Source organism: Paramormyrops kingsleyae, chromosome 5 (genome assembly GCF_048594095.1).
Source record: "Paramormyrops kingsleyae isolate MSU_618 chromosome 5, PKINGS_0.4, whole genome shotgun sequence".
Classification (NCBI taxonomy): domain Eukaryota; kingdom Metazoa; phylum Chordata; class Actinopteri; order Osteoglossiformes; family Mormyridae; genus Paramormyrops; species Paramormyrops kingsleyae.
This window is the reverse complement of record NC_132801.1, coordinates 31,421,120-31,445,836: the sequence shown is the minus strand read 5'-3', so window position 1 is coordinate 31,445,836 and position 24,717 is coordinate 31,421,120. Positions and strand designations below refer to the sequence as shown.

The 24,717-nt window shown below is 36.9% G+C and overlaps 2 protein-coding genes and 1 pseudogene across 6 annotated transcripts; 1 reads left to right on the top strand and 2 right to left on the bottom strand.

Annotated features, from left to right (window-relative positions):
* Positions 1-2,018: 2,018 nt before the first annotated feature.
* On the bottom strand, positions 2,019-8,457 carry ears2 (glutamyl-tRNA synthetase 2, mitochondrial). 2 transcript variants are annotated; one of them, XM_023799833.2, is made up of 9 exons: positions 8,029-8,452; positions 7,442-7,597; positions 6,733-6,922; positions 6,147-6,619; positions 5,557-5,665; positions 5,036-5,189; positions 4,120-4,250; positions 3,107-3,242; positions 2,019-2,909 (listed from the first exon to the last, which is right to left on the bottom strand). In XM_023799833.2, the coding sequence occupies exons 1-9, from the start codon at positions 8,252-8,254 to the stop codon at positions 2,826-2,828; spliced, it is 1,659 nt and encodes a 552-aa protein (XP_023655601.1). In that variant the 5' UTR covers positions 8,255-8,452; the 3' UTR covers positions 2,019-2,825. The 2 variants fall into 2 exon arrangements, with proteins under 2 accessions (XP_023655601.1, XP_072568670.1); XM_072712569.1 differs by lacking the exon at positions 4,120-4,250 and having other exon boundaries at positions 8,029-8,457.
* A 3,290-nt stretch (positions 8,458-11,747) lies between these two features.
* Positions 11,748-16,378, top strand: LOC111837619 (uncharacterized; annotated as a pseudogene).
* On the bottom strand, positions 16,298-19,659 carry LOC111837620 (uncharacterized). 4 transcript variants are annotated; one of them, XM_072712568.1, is made up of 6 exons: positions 18,883-19,659; positions 18,453-18,534; positions 18,109-18,296; positions 17,941-18,031; positions 17,492-17,694; positions 16,298-16,677 (listed from the first exon to the last, which is right to left on the bottom strand). In XM_072712568.1, exons 2-6 carry the CDS (start codon positions 18,470-18,472, stop codon positions 16,484-16,486), a joined length of 696 nt encoding a protein of 231 aa, XP_072568669.1. In that variant the 5' UTR covers positions 18,473-18,534; positions 18,883-19,659; the 3' UTR covers positions 16,298-16,483. The 4 variants fall into 4 exon arrangements, with proteins under 4 accessions (XP_072568669.1, XP_072568665.1, XP_072568667.1 ...); XM_072712564.1 differs by having other exon boundaries at positions 18,453-19,659; XM_072712566.1 differs by having other exon boundaries at positions 18,208-18,296; positions 18,453-19,659.
* Positions 19,660-24,717: the final 5,058 nt, after the last annotated feature.

Here is a 24,717-nt window from a genome sequence, read left to right as displayed (position 1 = left end):
AACACCCTCTTAAAACAACCAGTAAAGGAACAGTCGATAGTCCATAATCCAGAAGGTCAGAAGCTGGGGAGATCAGTCCGAGGACGAAGACTCTACACATGGGAGGAACAGGAGGAGGAGGATCGAGGAGGGGACAGGCTGGCTGGAGGCAGTGCAGGACTGACGTGCAGATGAGGCAGGGTGAGCAGGGCGGATCGAAGCTAGACAGGGGAAATAGGTAAGAACGCTCAGCACATCTCATGAAATCACTTGACAATACCTTGCGCTGATCGCAGGATCAGGCAGGGCTTAAATCCAGTGCTGTCAGCTGTGTTATCCACACTGTAACATGGGAGGCGTCAGAGTACCCCATTGTAGTCATTTCCAAGGTCTGATGTTAGATTTGATTTCCTGTTTTTGTATAACACTAATGACAGAAATTCACTTTATTTTTTTGGTTTCTCTGGAACATTACACACATCTCATTTCTCTAGTCCACATAAAATCTGTACTTTTTACTCCAAGATTGCAAAACTTATATTATACACATTGACCTCCGGTTTTCCAAAACACAGAATGCTTAATTAATGTAATTATACATGTGAAAGTTTCTTATTGCACGTCAACAGGGTTGAGTGGATGTATTTGTTTTATACCAGCAATAGTTTGTTCTCTCATCAGACTGTATTCTTCTCAAGTCTCATTAGTTTTGACAAATAGCACAGTCAGATTTTTTTTATCTGCTGCATTGCCCACTATAATTTGGGTAATGGAACTTTTAGGGAAGAATAAAGCTAAAAAATTGAATGGTGTGGTACTGTGCTCAATAGTGCTCTACAAATTTCAAGTCAGTTAAGAGCCCTTTTAAGCTACAAATAACAGTGATGCTTTCAGTATTGACTATGGCTGTTACAGATTAATTAACTTCCAGCCCCATTTGCTTCAGAGGTGCATAAAATTATTTAGACCTTTATTTTTTTTCCTTTGCTAATATTTTTTTCAACAAGAGATAATTTTAATTGGTTGTAATATTATTTTTCACATGTTGAATGAATATATCTTCAAGAAATACAGCTGAATGTTTGAGAGCCTCAAAACTTGTCAGTACAACGAAAACAAGAAAATGATATGATGTTCTGTAATATCTTTATAACTTTCACACTGTAACCTGTAGGTTCTCTATGAAATACCCAGATTTTAAAGCCCTTGTGTTTAATATACATAGAATTACTTGGGGAAAAAACCTTTCCACACTAATTCAACAATTCAGGGTGGTGCTCATATGAGAACAGAATAGGTTTCTGCCAAACTCTCAGCCCTTCTTTTTATCCGACAATCCAAATTATCTGGCAAATTACATTTGTCAAGAAAAATATGTCATCTCCACTGCTTCATCATAGCATATTTAACAGAATCGAATGAATTTGCACCCAGAAAAGTTTAAAATTGTCAATGTCCCTAAAAGAGCAAAGGTCCAAATATTGGCGTCTTCTTGTAATGAAGCAGATGTGAAATAAAATTTTGAAAATTAACAGCAGCACAGAAAATAAACCTCTGCCTTTTGCAATAAACATTACAAATAAAATCATATATCATAAAAACAGCATTATAATGATGCAAATATGGTGTAAAAAATCATTAAAATCCTGAACTGGTGAAATTTCGAATTACAAAAACCAATTAGAATTTAGTTCTATAACAGAAAGAACTGATTCATTTTTGCAAAATATGTCGATGCTGTTGATGCCATTACACGAAAGGTATTTTATCGGTAGCTAAAGAAACAAAATGTGTATTTGGCCATGTGAATACTATAATACATTTCATAGCACATCCTTTTTACATATCAATGATACTTTACGAATATAATGTATTGATCTCACGCTGAAAATCACTGGCATTATTTCACAACATTACAAATATAAGGAAGGCTGTTCTTCAGGAAGTGTTGTAACTTGTTCTTTAAGATTTCTTGTAGGACTGGATGTACAATGAACAATCTGGATTTAATAACCTATTAATCATAAAAATAAAATGTGTCAAATACAGCACATTACTCTTTATTTAAGGACATCACATAACACTGTTGATCAGGACTTTGATGTGGAGCCAAAATGATGTAGACATATATGTCCATTATTCATGTAAAATACACACAAAATTAATGCCATTAGTCATATATGTCCTTCATTCCTGTAAAATACATAATTCTGTACAATGCATATTAAATTAATGTCTTGTATTAGTATTTATAATTCTTTCAAATGATCTCAATTGAAGCATGTACAAAGGAAATATCCTTTTTCAGTTGATGCATTCAGTTTGTGTTCTAAGAACATAACATTAACTTTCTCATGGCTAATTAGACAAAATGATTGTGGAATGATCAATCATGTCTTTCATTTGAATCATATACATTTTTTTTATTAAGAAACAACAAACAATAAACATGCACTTCCCATTAGAGCCATATGTTATCACGTATGGTAAAATGTGAAGTTCACGTAAAAGTTTAATATTTTTCCTAGACTTTTCCCTTGAGTGCTTTACATGTTTTTGGTATGAATGTGCCCAGAATCATGAGGGAAAAAAAGTAGCCTAGTGAAGATACAAAAAACACAATGCACTGTCATATATGACTGAAATATGAATCATGTGGTTCTTTTGTATGGTATATCTGCTTTAACAAGGTTTTGGTTTAACATTACCTCATCCTGCAGTTCAGTAGTATTATACTCTTCCTTGAATGGATTTAGAAAAGCAGATAAATAGTAACAGACACATTCAGGTAACAATGTGCAAAATATTTAATACAGAAGTGTACAACTGTAGTAATCAGTTGTTAATCAGCGTTCCATTGCTCTCTGTAAGCGATACTGTATTTCAGTAGGTCCCAAAGATACCATCATTTCAGCAACACTTGGCCCTTGCTGCAATGGGAAGACAGGTCCAATTAATCCCAAAAGACCTTAAGCCAGGTTTATGTCTGATTCAAACTTTAAGACACGCAGCACATTATATTATGGCATGTTATCACAAGTTATTAAAAAAAGATTTATGTGCTTAATGATTTTATGTTTCCTTAACTAACCTAACAGGGTACTGAAGAAAAGCAAAGATGAACTACCTGTAATCCACTTAGTGCCAGACGCAACACCTTCATCACTGTTCTGTACTGGCACTTCTCTATTTTTTCTGCTAGTCGTTTCAACTCCAGGTTGAGATATTCTGTTGTTTGTTTGCTGGTATGTCTCAGAATCATCCTAAGAAGAAACAGAATTATATAAATAGAGAAATAAACAGAAATGCTTATGTGTAAAATGAGTATCATTCTTACTCATATGACTTGAGTGATGCAGTAGCATAACTAATTTCCAGGCATTTAGCATCTTATATATCATGATATACGTGTTAGGCGAGATTGTATTTTAGTTTTGGTAAGCTACAGAAGTGCAGATCTACACTGTTTCCAGAGCAAAGATTATTTATTGCCAATACTCCCCCAGCACATGCTATTTTTACGAAACGGGTAATTCCTTAGAAAACAAACTCATGCAGTAACATATGTTCATGCTCCCATAAAATTTAAAGCCTGCATAAAAGCTAATGACACCTGATATTTATTCAACATGCAGATTCTAACCAAAAATATTTAAACATAATATCATTATCCCTCCATCTATTTTCTGAAACTGCTTGTCCCGTTCAGGATTGTGGGGGATCTGGAGACTATCCTGGAGGCTACAGACACAAAGCACGGAACAACCCAGGATGGGGTGCCAACCCATCGCAGGGCACACGGCAGGGAACAACCCAGGATGGGGTGCCAACCCATCGCAGGGCACAACACACCATTCACACACATGCACACCTACGGGGAATTTGAAACTCCAATTAACTTCAGCATGTTTTTGGACTGTGGGGGAAAACCAGAGTACCTGGAGGAAACCCCAAGACGACACCAGCAGAACAAACAAACTCCACACACACACACAGGGAACCATGGTGGAGACTCAAACCCAGGTCCCAGAGGTGTGAGGCAACAGTGCTATCCACTGTGCTGCCCCTTATTATTAATTATTATTAACAACAACAACAGGTCTGCACAAACATCATTTTCTGTACACTGAAGAAACATACTCCATGGCCAGTGCCAGAATGTTGTGTGCTTCTGAAGAAACATTCTCCAGTTGCTCCAGCTGGACGGAAGGTCTTATCCACAGGTATGCGTAATCAGGTGCCAACAGATCATGCAGACAAGTTATGTGGCCCTTAAAGAAAACAAATTTATAGACATTATACTGGGACACTTAGTGACATAGTATTTCTGCCCACAGAACTACTACTGGCTGTATATTTTTTTAACACATAACAACCATGCAACATTTACAATTGCGTAGATCACACACCTTAGTCATTCTAAAGATTAGCCAAATATTACTTTAGCTATTCAATTACAGGCACATGATTCACCGTTTGGAGGAGCATTTTATTTGCAAGAGTGTTTAATATTGGGGGGGGCATAGCTTTATAATAAACTCATACATACATGTCTGTGTGTGTGTATATTACATACTTTATTGATCCCCAGGGGTAAATTTCGGAGATTTTGTATGTTTTCAAATGTTTGACATTCAACACATCATTACTCTGCAAAACATAGTCAGATCCTATGACTCAGGTAGTTGCTACTGTTTGTTCTCTTTATATTGTGTTCAAGAATGAAATTAAGTTAAACAACCAGACAGACCACATTCTGTTGATACTTTTGGCAGTAACAATGTGACAGGTGGATTAACCCCAATAATCTATTTGACTGAATCTGCTTTGAATCTGCAAAACAGGAAGAACTGATATTTGTAATGTTTTGGTTCAGGTTTGCTGCTTTTTCGGTCTCAAACGCTCACTCTTGCATTATGGTCTAAATTTCAAAATCACACCACGGTTGACAATGTGGACTCCATCGCCATCTTGTGGATTCAGAGCTATTGCCTGAAAAAGCAGACCAACACACTGAATGAAATAGAAACACTTTTTCTTGAAGATGAGGAACAACCTTGCGAAGATGAAGGACACGCTTGATGTAGTCGTTTTGAAGGACGTCCTTTTCCTGGATTTGTGTTCCATATGCTTGCCTGATGTGGCCCTTCAGGTCCTTCACAAGTGAATCACATTTCGCTGCATTATTTATTCTGTGCACCAGATGCATCCTGTATGGAAAAACATACCAAAAAGCATTCAAGTGCACTACCAGTATAACAAATAATGCAGCTGAATTTATTTTAGGAATATGTGCAATATTTTGTTTTAGTCCCCTAAATGTATAAAGCTAAATTCATAATCGAGTGATCAAATATACATATTAGAGGAATTGAAGCATCATCCTTTATCTAAAAATACTAGATCATCACCACTTCAGAATAAGTTGATTTGTTCCAAGTCAAATTCAAGGTCAAACCAACACATTTCCTAAACAAATTAGTGTAGTGTAATCATTCCCAATGAATAATCTGACATAGCTGCACCTTTAAATGAATACACATTAACTATGCAATGAGTAAGTGAAAATCAGTTTACCTGTTAAATTCAGGAAGTTTCTCCAAATCCAGTGTAGCAGAGTGAGTCATTAATCTTGAGGCATCAAAATCACTGATAAGCTCAACGATTTCTCGACCAGGATGGTTTTCTGTGGAAAGAAAATATGCAATTTGTTAGTGATTTGTAAAATTTTGTTAATTACATTTTTATTAAACAAATGATGTTACGATAGATGACACAGTACATTAAACTCATACCTGCTTATTAATGAGAAATTGCTGGCACTGTACTCTTTCCTTGTTTTCTAAGTTTATAAAATTTTATCTACAAACCTAATTGTACCATTAATCAAATGTACTACAAACCACAGAATGCCACTGCAGAATGGCTAAAAACGTGGAAATCTATAGGGATTATATAAATGACAAAAAGCATTTGGGCAACTGCAGCTCTTCTATTAGACCAATAATCAGGTTGGCTGACCACCAAACATTAATTAGCACTGCAAACTGTAAAACTGGCAAAAGTGTGAACACCAGTAAAGTTGAACTACTGACAAATTACACTAGTACTCCTACTACTACAGAATAATGCAATGCCAAGAACAAACTAAACAGAAATAGACTTACTTGTGAATCCTGACCCACAATTCGTAATAAGATCAAGCAGAGCTTCAGGAAGACACCCTTTTTTTGCAAAGTGTTCAATAAAAATGTCACCCTGTCGTTTGGACAATTTACTGCCATCTTTGTTCAGGAGGAGAGGTAGGTGTGCAAAGGTGGGTGGCTTCCACCCAAAAGCTCTGTACATCAGTAAGTGCTTAGAGGTGGAGATGAGCCACTCCGAACCCCTCAACACATGACTGATTTGCATGAAATGGTCATCAACAACATTAGCCAGGTGATAGGTGGGAAAGCCATCCCCTTTGATGATAACAGGGTCCCCTTCAAGAGCAGCTACTTCATGCCTGTTCCAGCCAAAAACCATGTCTTCAAAAGGCTCCACACCCTCTTCTAGACGGAATCGAATCACATGGGGTTGTCTCTGGCCCAATTTTTCAGCCACCTGGTCATGATGGAGGGACCTGCATCTATTATCATACCTGAACAGAACAAATATACAATTCAAGGGCAATATTATTACCATAAAAATTCTTGCGTGTACTGAGGAATAAGCAGAGATGTGACCCCAACCCTCAATAATCCTGCCACACACCGAGGGTTCTGTCGACTCCGAAGTGCCTCTTTTTTCAATAAATCCAGTCTCTGAGGGCTACAGAAGCAATAGTAGGCAGCACCACTCTGCACCAAGATGTCAGCGGCCTGGTGATACATATCCAGTCTTTGCGACTGTTGATAAGGACCAAAATCACCACCGTTCCTTGGGCTTTCATCTGGGGCAATTCCTGCCATAGGAAAATAATTACTCTTTAACAACTAAATAAACATTTTTAATAACCACTTAGCAGGACAAAACCGGGATCCCATCCTAGAAACATGGCAGAAGACACCCAGGATGGGATACCAGCCACTTGAAGGCATTAATACATGCAGCCATTAACCTATAAGTTTCGAAAGTCTGAAATAAAAACTATACCTTTAAGGTGATAATACACAGGGCAACTTTTTGAGCCATCTTACTGGGCAATTGCCAGCCAAGTGATGCAAAGGGCAACTCATCTGGATGATCACAAAACTTTCCCCACTGCAGATGAAAGAAGAAGGAAATTTGTGGCCCAGCATCAATGGGAAAGTGCCCAAACAACATTGTTCAAAAAATTGCTCTGTGTATCATCACCCTTATAAATATATGAATCTCACATCCTATTTTTAAAGGCAAGCAACATAAGCTTAATATGTGGAATTTATAATACAAGGCATCATTCTAGCTTAAACTGCTAGTTTTCTTAACCTGTGAAGCTCACCAGCCCACTCAAGCATATCTTCAATTCTGTCTGCTGCCCCTGAAATAAGTCGGCTCTGATCTGTGTCCTCCATCCTCAAAATGAAGCTACCTCCATGTTTTTTGGCAAAAAGGAAGTTGTAGAGGGCAGTTCGCAGTCCACCTAAGTGCAAAAAACCTAAAACATCACAGCAGGCATTAATTTTCCTAGTCGCACTAATATGTTACGTTTGCAATATTACAATAATAATTACAGACATTGCTTTGCATTGTTCCATATTCAACTATTTCACTAAGCAATAAAAACAAACTAAAAAATAAATGCGGTTACTAAGGAGCAAATGGTAACTAATTTTCTATGAACAATATCATGGTCACACCCATGGTGTACGATAGTGCATTTAGTAAACTTGCTCCACATCAACTGCCCGTTTCAACTCCACACAGGACGTGGGTTAGCTACCAAGCACAATGAAAACTGTAGCAGATTTCTTAATGTTAATTTAAAGAGAGTTCCTTATATTTCCACCAAATATTACTAAACATAAATAAAAGAGCTGAACGAAAACTAAAGAATAGTTTAAAGTTTTTACACAGTAGCGGTCTTACCTGTTGGACTTGGAGCAAATCTCACCCTTACCCCATAGCTCTGTGATGAAAGAAACCTTCGATGCACCATACATAACCACATTTGTTTGCACTGAAATTTTTGCCTGGGCAATGTAACTGCATGGGCCGCTCTATGGTCAACGGCTCGCCATAATATACGTAACAAGTGCAGCTGCCGATTGCCTAAGCTGTTACGACATCGCATACAGGTAATCGAAAAACACATAACAAAGGCAAGCAGTTAGATATAATGCAAATGTATTATTACTTTGGAATGTTGTTACATATGTTCAAATTCATTGTATTTCTACTGCGCTATATGTAATAAAAGTCATACCGGAGACATTCAATACTGCGAGACACCCGGAAATGCGTGAGAGATTTACGCATGTGCATTCACGCCTCCGCTACCCTGCTGATTCGCGGCCACCCAGCCACCACCAAAACCACCCATAAGGTTCAAAATAACCGTTTTCTATTGGATGGCTTGCGGCAAGCAACTTCCGCTTTTTAGTGTTCAAAATAAAAGTCCATGTCGCACAACCACTTTCAGCCTATCGCTAGCAGCTTAAAGCATAAGACCTTTATACTTGTGTTTTCGCATACACGTTTTACGTCATCTTCTATTGCCGAAGAAAATTTCCAAAATTACAGTACGGAGGACGGTAAAAAAAATCCTTGAATGTCGTTCTTGTCCCACTCAAAATATCAATGATGCATCGTTTTTTATGTAAATGATACAGTTATACAGGCATAAATGTTATCCATTGTTACAATATAGAAGAAAAAAATACAAATAACACAATAACAATACACACTAGTGCATTGCATCACCAGAAAAAGGGAAGAAAATAAATTTTAGCATTCATACTCATGATAAATCCAGATACTTGATAATCTTACTCAAAAGAAGCAATGTCTTTACAGCATTATTATTATATTTCAGTCTTAATAATAAGGTAAGTTTTAATAATGAGTCATATACATAATGGCATTTGTTAAAGAAGAGTCAGTATCTCAAGCTAAGAATAATATTGTTATATTAGTAAAATTCACAAATTTATGATATGTAGTGAGTATATATATATCTTTTTCCATAATTCCCTTGAATATATACAACTGCAAAATAAATTAAAAATTGTTTCTGGTTCCAGATTACAAAAAGAACACTTCACAGAGATATCACATTTAAATTAGTTAACCAGGGTGTTGCAAGGGTATAGCATTGATATAACATTTAAAGATGGATTTCTTTTATTTTATTAGGTATCACGAATGTATTTAAGTTCAACCAGATCTTTCAACCGGTATCATCAAATATGTTAATTTCCATTTAAAAATTGCCTTGGGAGAAATACTACTGCCTCTTGTAAGATATTTTCTAATATGCAAGTTATTACACCTGCTACTGTATAAAGAAGCTCTTGGCCTTGAATGGTGTGTTTTGGGATTTCTCTCGTCCAGCCACCAACTCAGACATAATTTTTAAAGAGATGAAGAAAATTGTGAGAAATGGATTTGATCATTTTTATGTAATCAACCATTCATTATAAGCATAGATGAGTGTCTGATAATATACACTTGTGGGGAGAGAAGTTATGTTTAAATGCCAACTTCCAGGCCTCCATTGCTTGCTTGATAGGTAGTTTGCTACATTTGAAATCACAAGAACATGCTAATTTTAACCCTCTACATTTTTCAAATAATAGATTGGGGATATAAAACCATAGACTATTATTTCCAGACAAACAATTCTTTATCCATTGATTAGCAGTATTAAAGTCCAATACATTGAGACCTCCCTCTGATTTCTCTCTAATTGTGGTCTTATTCTTGACATGAAGGCCCCTGGTTCAAACCCAGCCTCAGCATATCTGCGGGTCCTTGAGCAAGGCCCTTAACCCCCAGCTCCCTGGGCGCCGCTATGGGTGGCTGTCCTTCACGGACAACTTACTCTGCAAAATGAGCAAGTTGAGGGAGGCATGAAGACAATTCCCCCACAGGGATCAATAAAGTATCATATATATATATATATATATATATATATATATATATATATATATATATATATATATATATATATATACACACACTGTTTTGTTTTTCCATGTAAATTTGAATAAAAGAGAGTCAATCGTTGAACACGTCTGGGAATCAACATAGAGAGACAGTGCTGGATACACCAGCCTAGATATACCCTCAGCCTTCGAAAGCAGAATATGTCCTTCTATTGTTAGGTCTCTTTGATGCCAACAATTATATATATTCCTTAATTTTTTTGTATTTTTTGTGAAAAGTTTTCCACTATTCTATCAGATACTGATTTGCGTATCAAAATACCAAGGTATCAAACTGTCTATTTAACCTGTATTCCAAATGTTTGGGAAACATCCAAGTCGTGTACAGTCATAATCTCACTCTTAGTTTGATTAACCTTAACATCGGAAAATAAGTGTAAAGCTTTCAGTATAATGGGAATCTGGTCAATATTAAAAAAAAAAAAAAAAAACTCATGGTCCACTGTGTCAAAGGCTTTATAAAAATCTAAAAATAATATAATAAGCTATTTTTTTGACCAGTTCTGTGTAATCTAAAATATTTCAAACAAGACACATTATTGGAGATATTGCTCCCTTTCATAAACCCAGACTGTGAAGCAGAAATAATTTCTTCTAAACATGGTTTCAGCCAGTTGGTATATAATGCAGTAATTGGCCTCCAATTTCCAAGTATGAAGTATCTTTATTTGGCTTTGGTAATAATGTTATTATGCCCTGCTTCATAGATTCAGATAAATCTCTATTACTTTAGATTCTGCTCTTTTCTAAGTTGAAGAAGTATGCAGATTCCCCCCCCCCCTAACCATCTGACCCTGGATCTAACAAAAGCACTCCTTGCCCTTTTTTACATACAGATTCTTCTTTCAATTTATAAAGCTTCTCCTCATCATCTTCTGTTGGCAGTGAGAGGGATAGGGTCTCATATATTTCTTTTAAGATATCAGCATGTTTGGTTGATTTGTGATATGTCTGGAGCTATGGTTTTATTATTCTTGTTATTAAAATAAGATGTCACCTCATCTTCTTTATCTTGATCCATAGCTTCAGTCCTCAGCAACCCTGCAGGGATATAAAAAAGGATGGATGTTTTTGCATTCTTCACAAATACAGTTGGTCACTACATATTTAAAAAGGCTGTCAGAGGTCGCCCATAATAATAACAACAACAATAATAATAATGTTCTTGTTGCTACAATATGTCTTTAGTGATATTTAGCCCTGTAAAGAGATTTTGCCTGCCTGAGAGTTTTTTCCCCCTCATTCTTACTGCGTACACATTTTTGTTTGACTGAGGTTCTTGGGCAGCACTACAGTCAGAATCTGAATCGGGATCTGTCATTTACACAATTATTGCCTTTTCTTTTCTGTAGTCATTCAAATGTTTTATACATCCTTTTTATACATATGTTTCATACTGTACATCCTTTAAAAAATATTATTTTGTATTATTACTTTGTTTTGCAAATTAAGGTTAGCACAATATTTGCACTCATTCACATATTTCACAATCCGCTCTTTTTTTGTTTTTAAGTTTGATCTAACAATTCTATAATCACTAAATCATTAAATCTTCTCAGTGGCCTGTACTACGAAGCGGGGTAACTGGTTTATCGGAGTAACTTGATGACGTGTGGTGTAACTTCGCGATTAACCCGTACTATGAAAGGTGGGTATGTTTTAGTCGAGACATGTTGCTATGGCAATTTACGCTAAGTCTCAAAACTGCTCCGAGCAGTTTTTGTTCTTGGTTAAGTCGAGGTTTCCGCGTAAGCCAGCCCTATATGAGCACCGTCCCTCCCACTACAATTTCTCTGAAGACAATGCTTTCCTACCCATGAAAATGTCCTACCCGAGTTAACTGGGCATGCTCGTTCGCTACTTAACACACGCCCATAAATATCTGCTGCTTTCGAGTCTCTGCCTTTCGAAGAAACAAGGTTAGTTTTATCGCATTTTTAGTTTTATATATATATATATATATATATGTATGTATGTGTGTGTGTGTGTGTGCGTGTTTGAGTGTCATACATTCTCGACTTAACATGTGCATGTGCAGTTTGAATACACTTGCCTCAAAGCATCCGCGTGATTTTCACGCTGCTTTAGAAATTGGCTGTGTGCGAATTTAACTCAGGATTTGCAGTATAACAAGTATATACTGCAGTATATACTGTTATAACAGTATAACAGTAGTTTGCATAACAGTTTACGTCTCTATGATAACTGTTCATCTTTCATTCTGAAACATGTAAAATCGCATTCTTATTATCTGTTAATAAAAATGAATAAATAAGATTTCTATTTCATTTACACGTTTTTGTACCTGGATGATCCGTACGACATTGGCGCGCAAATCGTGAGGGGCTCTCTCTGTTAATATGTATGAAATGGAGCAATGGCATATGATATGCATACAATGTATTAATTAATAACTGTTACAGAGAAAGTTATTCTGAAAACCGAAGGGGTGTGCATTTTTCCCTGTTGTCCACTGATCAAAGCATACTTCACTAGATTTGCCTGTCTTGTCTAGTTTTAAAGTTATTAACCCATTCATGTATTGTCGACTGCACAGTATACGGATACATTCGAACATTCAAAAATGAATTATAATTCGCATGTAAAGCAATCTGGGAAACAACGGGGTGTGCAAAAGTCGCCATGAGCCCAAAATACTAAACCACATATGTCATTACAGCTTAATTATTATTTTATTAGCTATTAACATGATTTGGCACAAATCACAAAATGTTTTGAAGCGGAAAAATAATCGGTGTGCATCGATGTCTGCGTAATCGACATCACAATTCTGTCATTAAATACGCCAACCTTACTTCCATAAAGATATTAAAGCCAGAAAACTGAATATGGAATATGAGGCTAACTTAACCGCGGTGACAGGTTCTTGGTCGTTTTCTCACTACACATATGCTTCTGGTTTGTCCTGTTGTAAATCATTTAATTGTTTGTTAAACAGAGGCTCACCTTAATTCTATTAAGTGTCATATGAACAGACACCTTTTTATTATTAGCTGTAGTGGTAGGGCTATTTAGTGGAGGCTACACACAACAAATCTTATATCATAATGAGTAGAAATATAAATACATAGCCCTACCACTTGACATGGTGTTTTTATATTTCATCTTGACTTGCTGCCACGTACGCTTTCCACTACAATTGCATTTGAAATCGGATCAGTTATTGTTAACATTAGGTTTGCATTATGAGTAACATTACAGTAATGGAACTTCAGGGAGCATTACGTACATCACTTAGCAGCATATAATATGTAACTTCTGAATTGTGTCGCATCTGTTAGCCTCTGTAATTATTAACAGTAGGCTATTTCAATTCTTTTCAGAAAACACTTCATTGTGTAATACTCGGTCGTGAGATATTTTAGACCACGTTTTATGACCGTGAAAATGTACGTATGCATTTTCTCCGTTGTCAATACGTTGCCAACAAGCCTGCCTGCTTTTGCTGGCTGCAGTGGTATTGGACTTTCTTTACAGTGTTGATTTAAACTCCTCATAACCCTGCATAATTAGCATGCAGTCTTCCTCCGTGAAACATATGGAGATCGCGCTATGAGTCAAACGGTGCCTTGCGTTGCCGAACGTGCTCCATATATGTGAACGCGCACAAACTCCAATGCAGTTAACACCGATTTAACAAATCAACTTCTTAACTGGCGTCGTAGTACTGATTAGCCCCGATGGAGTCAACCTGATTTTGTCAACCTCGCGTTCGCAAATTACCTCGGGGTTAAGTCTGATTTGGTTAACCCCCCTTCGTAGTATAGGTCACTGATCTGAAATGAAACCATAAGTGTCAAAGTTTTTTCTCCCCCCCCCCCCGCCCAAATCATTGAATATGGGTGTGGTTTTAGCTGACTGGCAGGTTAATCACAAACACTGTGTGCCACCTTAGTTGACTGGTGCTGCAGCATTCCTTGATCTTGTTTGATTTATTTGGATACCAGGTTTTGTAACAAACAAAAACACATCTACCGAAAACAACCCCAAACTAAGTTAGTCCTACGTGAACACAACAAAAGGGTGAAACGAAACAACAAAATCTCCCTAACCAAACAAACAGTAATTCTTCACGACTCGCAAAACAGAAAGGCAGTCACTCCTGTACCTTGCGTTCATTGGATTTTCGACTCGGAAACAAAAATCGGAAAACGAAAAATGACAAGAAAAAGGGGCGATTTCATTATATTTTATCACCCGATTAGAATTTTGGGTCATTTCCTGTTTTCAGTGTTTAACACAGGTCCCTAAACAAACAAATACAATATCCAATAATCCCAAATATGAAAACCAGATTATTTTTCTATTAAGTTTTCAAAAGTTACGCTGAGGGTCGCTCAGTGTGTCGCACATCGTGAGACGTAAAAGTAAGAATCTCACAGCACAGGACTGGAGGCAAGATAATTAAGGAGATGCTAAAAAAACCCCACACATATGCAGATATTTCAGCTACGCTGTATCAATTAGGCGTACAGAGGGGGTCCTCTGAAATGAGTGTCCGGAGATTCTGCGCGGAGCACAACTTGAGACAGAGAGGTCTTGTGTCTGACACCTGTTTGGAAATTGCCATTGGTAAGGCCATAAATAAGGTATGTACGGTATATGTCTTGTGTTGTTTATGTTACGTCACATATTCATTTGTTTACTTTAGACTTTTCTTTTTTTCAGACAGGATCAACCTATGGTCGGAAAATGATGACCGGTTACCTGTCCTCAGTGGGAGTATGTGCTGGAGAACTCCGTGTAGGAAGCATCTTAAGGACTCTGCATCGTCCTTATCACAAATTACGAAGATGTGTAAGTATGCATGTACTATTTACTGTATTAAGTGTACTCTAACTCTGCACAAGTGTGTCTGCGATTTTTACGTTGTTATTGAGTAAGCATTCTTTTTCCCCCTTCTTAAAAGGGCGCACGGAACCTGAATCCCATACCCTATTATGCTGCATACGTGGGACACAAACTCCACTTAGAGTTTCCCATGCAACCATGCCAGTAAAAAATAATCTCCTCATATATGAGCACGTGTACAGGTTAGTCTGTCATGAAAAAAATATATATATCAATACAGCACACACTTGCCTCTCATGTCTATTTTATGGTAAACATGAAGGGAAGTTCTCAATAATGATTTTGTTTTGGTGCACAAGCATATCCATACATCCACATGCATATGGGCACAATGGCTTTGCAATTCAGAGTCTGGGAAACCAGGTTGTTCCATGCATCTTTAAAATCATTTTGTAAGACCATCCAATTCAGAATTATCAAATGACCAGTTGGTCTGCACCAGTAGTGTTATTGGCTATATTAATATCAGTTAATTTTATAGACCAGCAGTCCTAAAATATGGAATGTGGGACCAGGTCAGGGTGGACCATGGCAGGGAGTTCTACTTGACTCTGTACGTGCAGGAGATGCTCTCTGAGTACAGGCATAACTTGGAAAGGCAACCATATTGCCAAACTCAGTCAACAAAAGTGAGTTTACCTATTAAGCATGTTTAACAAAAAATCTAGGTACACAACTATCTTGTTCATCCTGTTTTTTTAGATGAGGTAAATGATGGCTTTACATTTTGCTTCCACAGAATCATACAATAGAAGGAATGTGGCCAGAGATTAGTAAATTACCCACTAAAGGAGGCTCTCGTGCAGCTGCTGGATCAAGAAATAATAGACATGGATAACATTACAAGATACTGTATATCTAATTTGATTGGAGAGCTGTGCAAAATTGGAGTGGAAAGAATTGTACAGGCATGGAATGCACACAGAATCCCAGGTGAGTTACATATTGTGAATTTTGAATTCTAAAATCTAAATGGTTTTAATATACAATAGCTACTAGTCCATCAATTATGTCTTCACAGGCAGAGGAATTCCAAACAGTTTGGCAGATGGGGGCTGTCCTAAGAAAATTGGAGAGAGCCTACTGCCACATGCCTCCCAGGCAGCAGACCTGTACCAGCAGGACATTGGCTCGTCACTGACGAGAGTCTCTTGCTTTGGCAAAGACCCCTTTTCAAGTGAGGAGGAAAAATTGTCAGCAGAGGACCGTTTTTCTGAACACTAACCTGACATTTCCGTTTTGTTTGATAGTCGTTAACCATAGCAACGGTCCATTCCAGGATGCACTTTTACATCTAATAAGAATTACCCAACAATATGAATAATCACAAAATGTAAACTTTAATCAGTAATTTAATCTGACTGAGCATGGCAGTAAACTGAAATTTTGACTTTTCAGAAGTTGTGTTTCCTTGTAATTGCTATGAACAGGGCAGTTTTCTAAGTATTGCCACATAAGACTGAACATCAGTAACAATAAAAGCTACCCTATAGAATATGTGAGAATTATTCAACCTTAATTATATCTGCCAATGCTGAGAGAGCACCGTTAAGGCCAGATACTCTGTGTGCATGACTAGAAAAATCATCCGTCCTGCATTTGAGGCACTGGGTAGATGTGGCCATCCACTGCTCTACACAGGTTTTGCAGCCTACAAAGCTATTACAGCAGGTGGCAATCATTGGGTCTTCAATTGGTCCTGTAATTCATTGGAGAAAATGCATGGTAAACATTTAGTCCATTTTCATTACACTTAAAAAGGTAAAGGAATATGCATGTCAAGCAAAATATGTAATATAAAATAGAGATTTTACACTGATTTATGCAATTTGTTACAGAAAATTTTAACCAATGTACAGTGTCAGGAATGTCAAAGGTCATTTTGCTATTCATCTGAACAGTGTGTGTCCATTAGATTATATAGTATTTAGTTAATGTATTCAAATTTTACATCCACATTCAGGCCAATCCTGTAACATGGCTAACAGATTCTGCATATATTGAAAATTTTTAAATGGACCTGTCCTGTCACATTTTTCTAGTATTGTATTGTTTGTCTGAACACCTACATCTTTCAGCTGCTCTCAGCAGAGGTTGGCATAGCAGCATTATCCGCATATTGATTCATCAAAAGTTGACTAAAATCTATTCGAGATGTTATCACACAGTACCCTCCTCTAATATTTGCACTGTGCACTGACTAAAATTTCAAGGCTGTACACAGATTCAGTATGGAGTAATAGTTGCAGAACCCTTTTTTTGATCCCCAGTCTCATTAAGGAGATGATAGGAAGAGAATTTTCTGTATATTTGTAAAGAGATGCTCCACAAGATATTAAGTGAAGGGGTGCCAATAATTGTGGCTTACAAAGGACTTTATATTTGAGAAAAATCTTCACAATAAGAACTCCTTTTTCCTGTTAATTATAAATTAAGAATCTAATTTAGGATTCCAGTTAAAAAAACCCCAATGGGTGACTTAATAAAAAGCAACAGATAATGGTGGTACATACCTTTACACACCATGCATCCGAAGGCCTCCCTGATTTGTGCTACGCCAGTGTTACTCAAGATCAGTACAGTACTATTTGTGATGCTGACAAGACTTGAGAGAACTTTCATGGCTGCTGTTACTTCACTCAGTCCTTGAGCTGCCAGGAGAACTTCCTCAATTTTATCATGGATTTCCTGAAGACCTGTGGCATCCTCTTTTTGACTGTAAGAACACAAAAAGAAGTCAACAATACTTAAGACAAACTGACCCATCTCAACTAGCAAAGCAAACACAGACTATCCCAAATAGGTTACTACTACCACTATGGAGGAACTGAATAAGGTGTGAATTATGAATGTGCATAAGTGTGATTTGCCCAACCAAGCAGTTGTTCTTACATTTTAACATGAAAAGTATTCCTGTAAAACAAGGAGAGTAATAATCATAACAACAGCAGATTCATTTTACCTTTTTCTTTTTATTCCTTGCTGGTACTCACTGAAGACTTGCTCTGGGACTGCATAGACCTTACGGGAATTTTGCTTCCAGTAAACAGAGCCTAACAAACAAACAAGAGAATTTTCATATTCATTGCATAGATCTTGTTTGTTAAATAAAGTAACAAAGTTTTTTAACCTTCTGTTCCCTCGGAGTCTACAATCTCATTTCCCTGGGCATCAGTCAGGATGAAAGGGTCATCGGTGTGAAGAGCATCTTGAACTTTTGCTAGGATACCTTCAGTTGAAGCTTCAAATTCACTGAATCGGACAACCATTCGGTTAGGTCTCAGCTTCCCATGGTCAAGCTCAGCAACAAACACAAACCTAGAATTGTTGTTAGAACAACTGCTTAATAAAAACCTCACAAAAAATCTACAGTATTCACAATGATCTGGCTTTTTCTGAAAGAACAACTATAAAGTTTCCTACATCTCTTAGTTTCTTTGAAGCATTGATACCATGACGGGGAAAGCTGAATACCTTTGGAAAGTCTTCACCATGTTTGCTCGGGGTACTGTGACAGTAGTTGGATTTGGAGACCCTGCAGCAGCTGAGGGTGGTGCTGTGCGCAAAAATCGAAAGCGATGGTCGGGCTGTGGCTGAGGGCTCTCTGCCACCGATTGCGCATCATTTCCATGCATTTCGTAGTGGCCACGAGGGTTAAGGTCAAGACAGCTAAAATGGCCATTTGCTCCAGGGAATATTGCCACATTGTCATGTTAAACCACACGTTTTCCCCATCTAAAACAATCTTAATTTTAAGATGTAAACTGTAACAGAACAACGACGAAAACAAGTAAAATTACTATTTGATTACCATCGTTTATCTATCTAAATTTCTAAAACGATATCCACGGTACGCACAGCACTGGAAAAAAAACTTATATTATTTAAATACGAAGCCATTCACCTGAAATATTCTGCCAATTTTTTCGGCGTTCGTGTCCGAGTCTTTTAAAGTGATCATTTTGTTTCCTTTGAAAAGTATATAACTATACCCATCAATTGCTTGATTGGATAAGACATAGGTAGGCTATCTACTGTTTCCGCTTAATTATTTTTTTCCAGTTTTATTTCCGGGTTCATTTAAAAATAAAAACGTAAAATTGAAAATAAAAATATAGAAAATCGAGCTATAGTTTTACAAATCATTTCCTTCCCCACAAAATGCCTCAATAATCATTTACTGTGAGTGGGTAGAAAAACAGAAATCTGATGTGTGATTTTTATTTTAGAATCTGAAACCCAAATAGTGTCTTGAAATCCCTTTTCGATTTTGGTTTCCGAGTCGAAAATCCAATGAATGGAAGATACACGGACCCTTACACACACCTAGTACGAACACACACAGCAAGCACACAAAACACAAGCAACGGGAGAGATGAAATAAACAAGAAAACAAATCAAGCCAAAGCGAAGGTACCGAGGGGCGAAGAGAGAAATCAAAATCCAAAAACCAAAACCGTCATACACAGATAATCAAAACCAATAAGCAAACCAAACACACAAGAAATGAACAGAACTCCCTAAGTGTGCGAACTGTGGCCTTTTCTTCACAGGACCCGGAAATGACGAGCGGCGCATCGAAGTTGTCGTGGGCGGGGTTTGGACGGGGAGGCGGAGCAGGACAAGCTGCTGACGACAAGGTCTGTGGGCGGAGCTGAAGACGCAGCCGACGAATGGCGACGAGGGCGGGAAGTCCGAAGAATTTCCCAGGACCTCCTGCAAACACTTCCGGCACGTAACAAAATACTTCATTTAAATACATGATAGTTTTATTATGTCAAATTAAAGATCAAGATTCTTTATTCGTCACATACATAGTTATAACAAGTACAACATGTAGTGAAATGAATCCTGACTGATCCAAAGACTGTGCAAAAAAGAGTAAACAAGAATTTAAAATGATAATTTACAATAGCTAAAAATATAAAAAGTGCAGACAATATATAAGAATGAATTTAACAATATATACATAGAATCAAAATAAAATAAAAATGTGTAAAGTGGCAAGTGATGATGGATGAAATGATTGTTGTGCAATATACAGTGAACAGAAATAAGTAATGTATTTAAAGTGCAGTGTGTATTGACCTAGGAGAGTAGATACACACAACTGTATATATAGATGGGAATTAGATGGGAATACTTGCAAATCACCCATAGTGTGAAATAGTGTGTGTGAGAATGTGTTTGGATGTGCCCTGGGATTAGCTTGTAAGGTGTTCATTTGGCTTGGTTTCTGTGCTACCTGAAAATGGCTCCAGGTTTCATAGCATTACTAATATTAAATTCGATAATTTGTTTATGTAGCCATGAAGTAGACGTCTGAAAGCATTTCTTTGGTTAGAATTTATATTCAGTGATGTTTTCCACCATAAAGAGATTTTAGCATGCTGCTTTTGATGTATTTTATGTTAGGAAATACTTTTAAAAATGATTTAATGATAATTAAATCAATATTTTATTATTCATTTTAAATGTAATATTTTTAAAGAACCAATCTTATCTTTTAATCAGCGATTGCATGATAATCAGAACATTGATCATTTTATTAGCTACACTTGTTGTACCTGCATTCCTTTTTGTTGTGAGCAATACTTACAACAGCAAATTTATTTCAGCTCATAGGTGTGTCCTCAGAGGGCTAGTCTGATGATCTTAAATATATGGATACTTTTGTATGGATACATAGAGTTTTTTTTTCCGTCGTTAAGTGACTACTTACTAATTTTTGTGTTCAGTGACTTTGAGGTACTCAGGCAACACTAGAACCCTGGAAACAAATTCAGCCCTTGAAATATGAATATGTATTTGTTATTTACACCATTATTCTGTTTTGAATCTAGCCACTTGTTTTCTATAGTCATTCTAATGTTTTATACGTCCATTTTAAGTGTTTTTTTTTAACTATATTGTACTATTTCTTGGATAATATTTGTTGCCATTCAACATATTGCACAATCTGCTGTTCTTATATTTGATCTCACTAAAAATTGTGGAATGTAATCCGTTAAAATTGCTCTGATCTGACATAAAACACTAAATGTCAAAGTTGTGTCCCCCCCCCACCCCATCATAAAATATGGGTGTGTTCTTAACTTACTGGCAGGTTAATCACCAACACTATTTACCAGCCATAAAGTAACTGGTGCCGCAGCATTCCCTGATCAAAGACAACACCAATATATAAACTTCCTCTGCTGCTCTTTAAATCCTTTAAATGAAATCTTGAGATACGCAACTTCAAATTATGCCTTATAGCTCACAAAATACTGATCTTAGTAAATACTGAGTATGGAATAGTCTTCCTGTTAGTGTAGTGCAAGCTAAAACCCTGGGTTCCTTTATGGCAGAGCTAGATAAGATTTTAATAAGTCTGAGCTATTAGCGGAGCTGTCCCCAAACAAGCTTGATGTAAATTTCTTATGTTCTTACATGCACACAGTTTAATGGCTTAAGTAAATTATAAAAAGGTACTACTACTTATCTGCCTGTTTCATAAAAAATTGGTTTCAACAAAGTAACATTTAATTTTTAAATGAATATATGGTATAATAGCTTTATTCTCTTTAAGGTCTGTGCATATACCTAGACTTACCTCCTAGAATGCTATACACATTTCAACTGAAATATATAAAGAAGTCCAACAAAATCTAAACTTTTTTATGTAGACATTTGAATAATTACATATATATTTATATAGTACATGCACATATCTTTGTGGGAACTGTCCATTAATTTCCATGGACAAAATGCTAAACCCAACCCAGCCCTAACCTTAACCATAAGCAACCAAACAAAATATAAAGTCTTTTTAATCACACAGACACACACACACAGATATGGTGCTCAGCACCTGGGAGGGTGAGTCAGATGATCTGAAAGGTTTACATACTTTTCCCCATGTGATTCTTGTTTTTCTCCAGTGTTTATCTTAGTTTTTTTCCCCAAAGGCACTGCTGCCATGCCCTCTGTCATACCTGTTTTAAACTTTGTGGATCTTCCCCCTAGGGATGTGAAATAACCTTATTTGGATTTTTGTTTTTTTTCTTTTTGCTTCTACCCCTAATAAGGTTTGTTTTCCTTCCTTCTAGCTCTCCTCAGCCTTCTGCTCAGAACAAGCACAGCAGCATCACTGACTCATTTTTGTGTTCTGTGACTCTGAGGTACAGGCAGCAGTAAAACCCTGGCAACAAATTCAGCCCTTGGAACGTGAATCTGGGTTTGTTGTTTACACCATTATTTTCAATATGACCTTTTGTTTTCAGTCGTATTTTTTTATATCATGGCTTTGGTAAATACTATTTTCTTATTGGTCCACAAACTTCACGTGGGTGTTTGTTATTTTCGTTTAACCGTTCCAGCAGCCTAATGGCAATTAATTAATGCCTTTTAATGTTTTATTAAATATGTTGATATAAAAAGCTGTGTGACATTTTATTCATAAATAAACAGTTATTCTTATCAGCATAATTTTCCTTCTTTTCAAAATGCAAGCTCCTGACCTGTATAGTAACAGCTTCTGTAGTAACTTAACAGCCTGGCTACTTCCAGTGAGCAGCCTGACCAGACATTCTATCCTAATAGGGATTATATTTTGAAGAGCACATTGGGACATTATTATTTAATAATAATGAAATATTTTTTTGTCTGAAAAATGTATTATGACTAGTTCATTCTGTTGTTTTTTTGTTGGTTACACGTGGTATAAGGTGTATGGTTATACAAAATTAATCTACTCTAACTTGGTTAGCATTACACCAAGTTGTCACTGATTATGTAAGGGATAATGTACCGGCAGCCGGTAGTTATCGCAGAAATAAGCCCCGACAGTGTGATCAGGACCCGACGCGAAGCGGATGGTCTTGTATCACACTGAAGAGGCTTATTTCGCGATAACTACCGGCTGCCTGTACATTATCCCGCTTATTACACGGCTACTTGCCACATAAGGAAAATGACATGAATGACATGGACATGATCGAATATGAATTTGAAACATTTTATTGGCATATTTGTTTTAAAATAACATTTTTATCTTTCCGCGAAACGATATAGTACCACGTGACTATGCGTTATTACTTTGGAGCGGTTATTATTTGAAAATAACGAACCTGCAAATGTCTCAACTGACCAATCAGAATCAAGCATTCCAGAGAGCCGTGTAATAATTACATATAACTGTTCACCTAGTCATGCTTTATACCTTACTTATACAGTAAATCCAGGTCACCAAATTATTTGCTGACATTACACACGCTGCATGTCTGTTCTTTGTTATTCTTGTATTTGAGCTTATTAAAGATTCATTTTATAACATTTACTATATTACTTCAATTAACATAATTTTTATGTTATTGATCTAATTTAAATTAGGTAATTAAATAATGGAGCAGTACAGTGGTGCAGTAGTTAGCACTATTGCCTTACACCTCATGGACCATGGATTCCAGTCCCCTCCCTGGTCTGATGTGTGTGAAGTCTGCATGTTCTCCCTCTGTCATTGTGGGGTTTCCCCCACAGTCCAAAAGCATGCTAAGGTGAACTGGAGTTTCGAAATTGCCCTTAAGTGTGTCTCAGTAATTCCCTACCTTCTGCCTGTAGGATAGACTCTGGACCATCGCGTTAGGGGAAGCGATATAGAAAATTGATGTATAGATTGCCAGTAGCCCCAATAACTATATACATTCATTTTCCCCCAAAAAATGATATTTTACTAGAATATATTTTGCAACACTAACATTTTTATGACCCACACACATATTTGCATCACACTTGACAAAGGGCTTCCAGTGAAGTTACCTTTAAATTTGAGATTTTGCAGTCAAACACATGCCACTGTCACAGAATAACCTGAACTTCACTTTAAAATATCTCGACACCTTTAACTCTAACATTGTTTACTTTATCTCACAATTTCCTATAGTATATTGCATAATTGATAATCGACACATTCTTTCCTTAAATGAAAAGCTGACATGATAAAAAAGGATTATTATTATTATTATTATTATTATTATTATTATGCATTTAATGCTATAACAACAGTTTAATCAATATGGCCTTTGTTGTGTACTTTGTCCATAGAATACTTCATAATCAGTTTATTATTCAGTACTTTTAGATTTTTCATTGCTGTGTTACGGCATGTGGCAAGACAAGGACAATCTTAAGAGGCCATACTGAAGAAAGTGGGAATCTGTATCAGCTCATAAAACTTAGGGCAGAAGAGGATGATCCAGTTTTATTGAAATGGTTAACAGATCGTGCCACTGCATATGTAAGCCCTAAATCGCAGAATGAAATCCTGAACATTATGGCCAATACAATAATCTGAGGGATTGCAAGTGAGATTAGGTCTCCAGCCCTTGTTCAGTTTTCTGTAATAGTTGATGGCACCCAGGATATTTCTGGTATTGAGCAGGAAAGTGTCTGTCTGCGCTATGTGGACCATGACCTTTTGCCACACGAGGAGTTTATTGGGTTGTACAGTTTATCAGAGACAACAGGCCAAGGCATTGCCAAAGTGGTTACTGATGTGTTGTTGAGGCTTAATCTGCCAATGTCTGCTTTACGTGGGCAAAGTTATGAAGGTACCTCCAACATGGCAGGAAAGTACAGTGGTGCACAGGCAGTAATGAGGGAGCAGCAGCCATTAGCCCTCTATGTGCATTTTGGGGCTCATTGTGTGAATTTAATCACACAGGCTGGCTGCTCAAAATTTAAGAGAATGTTTGAAAAT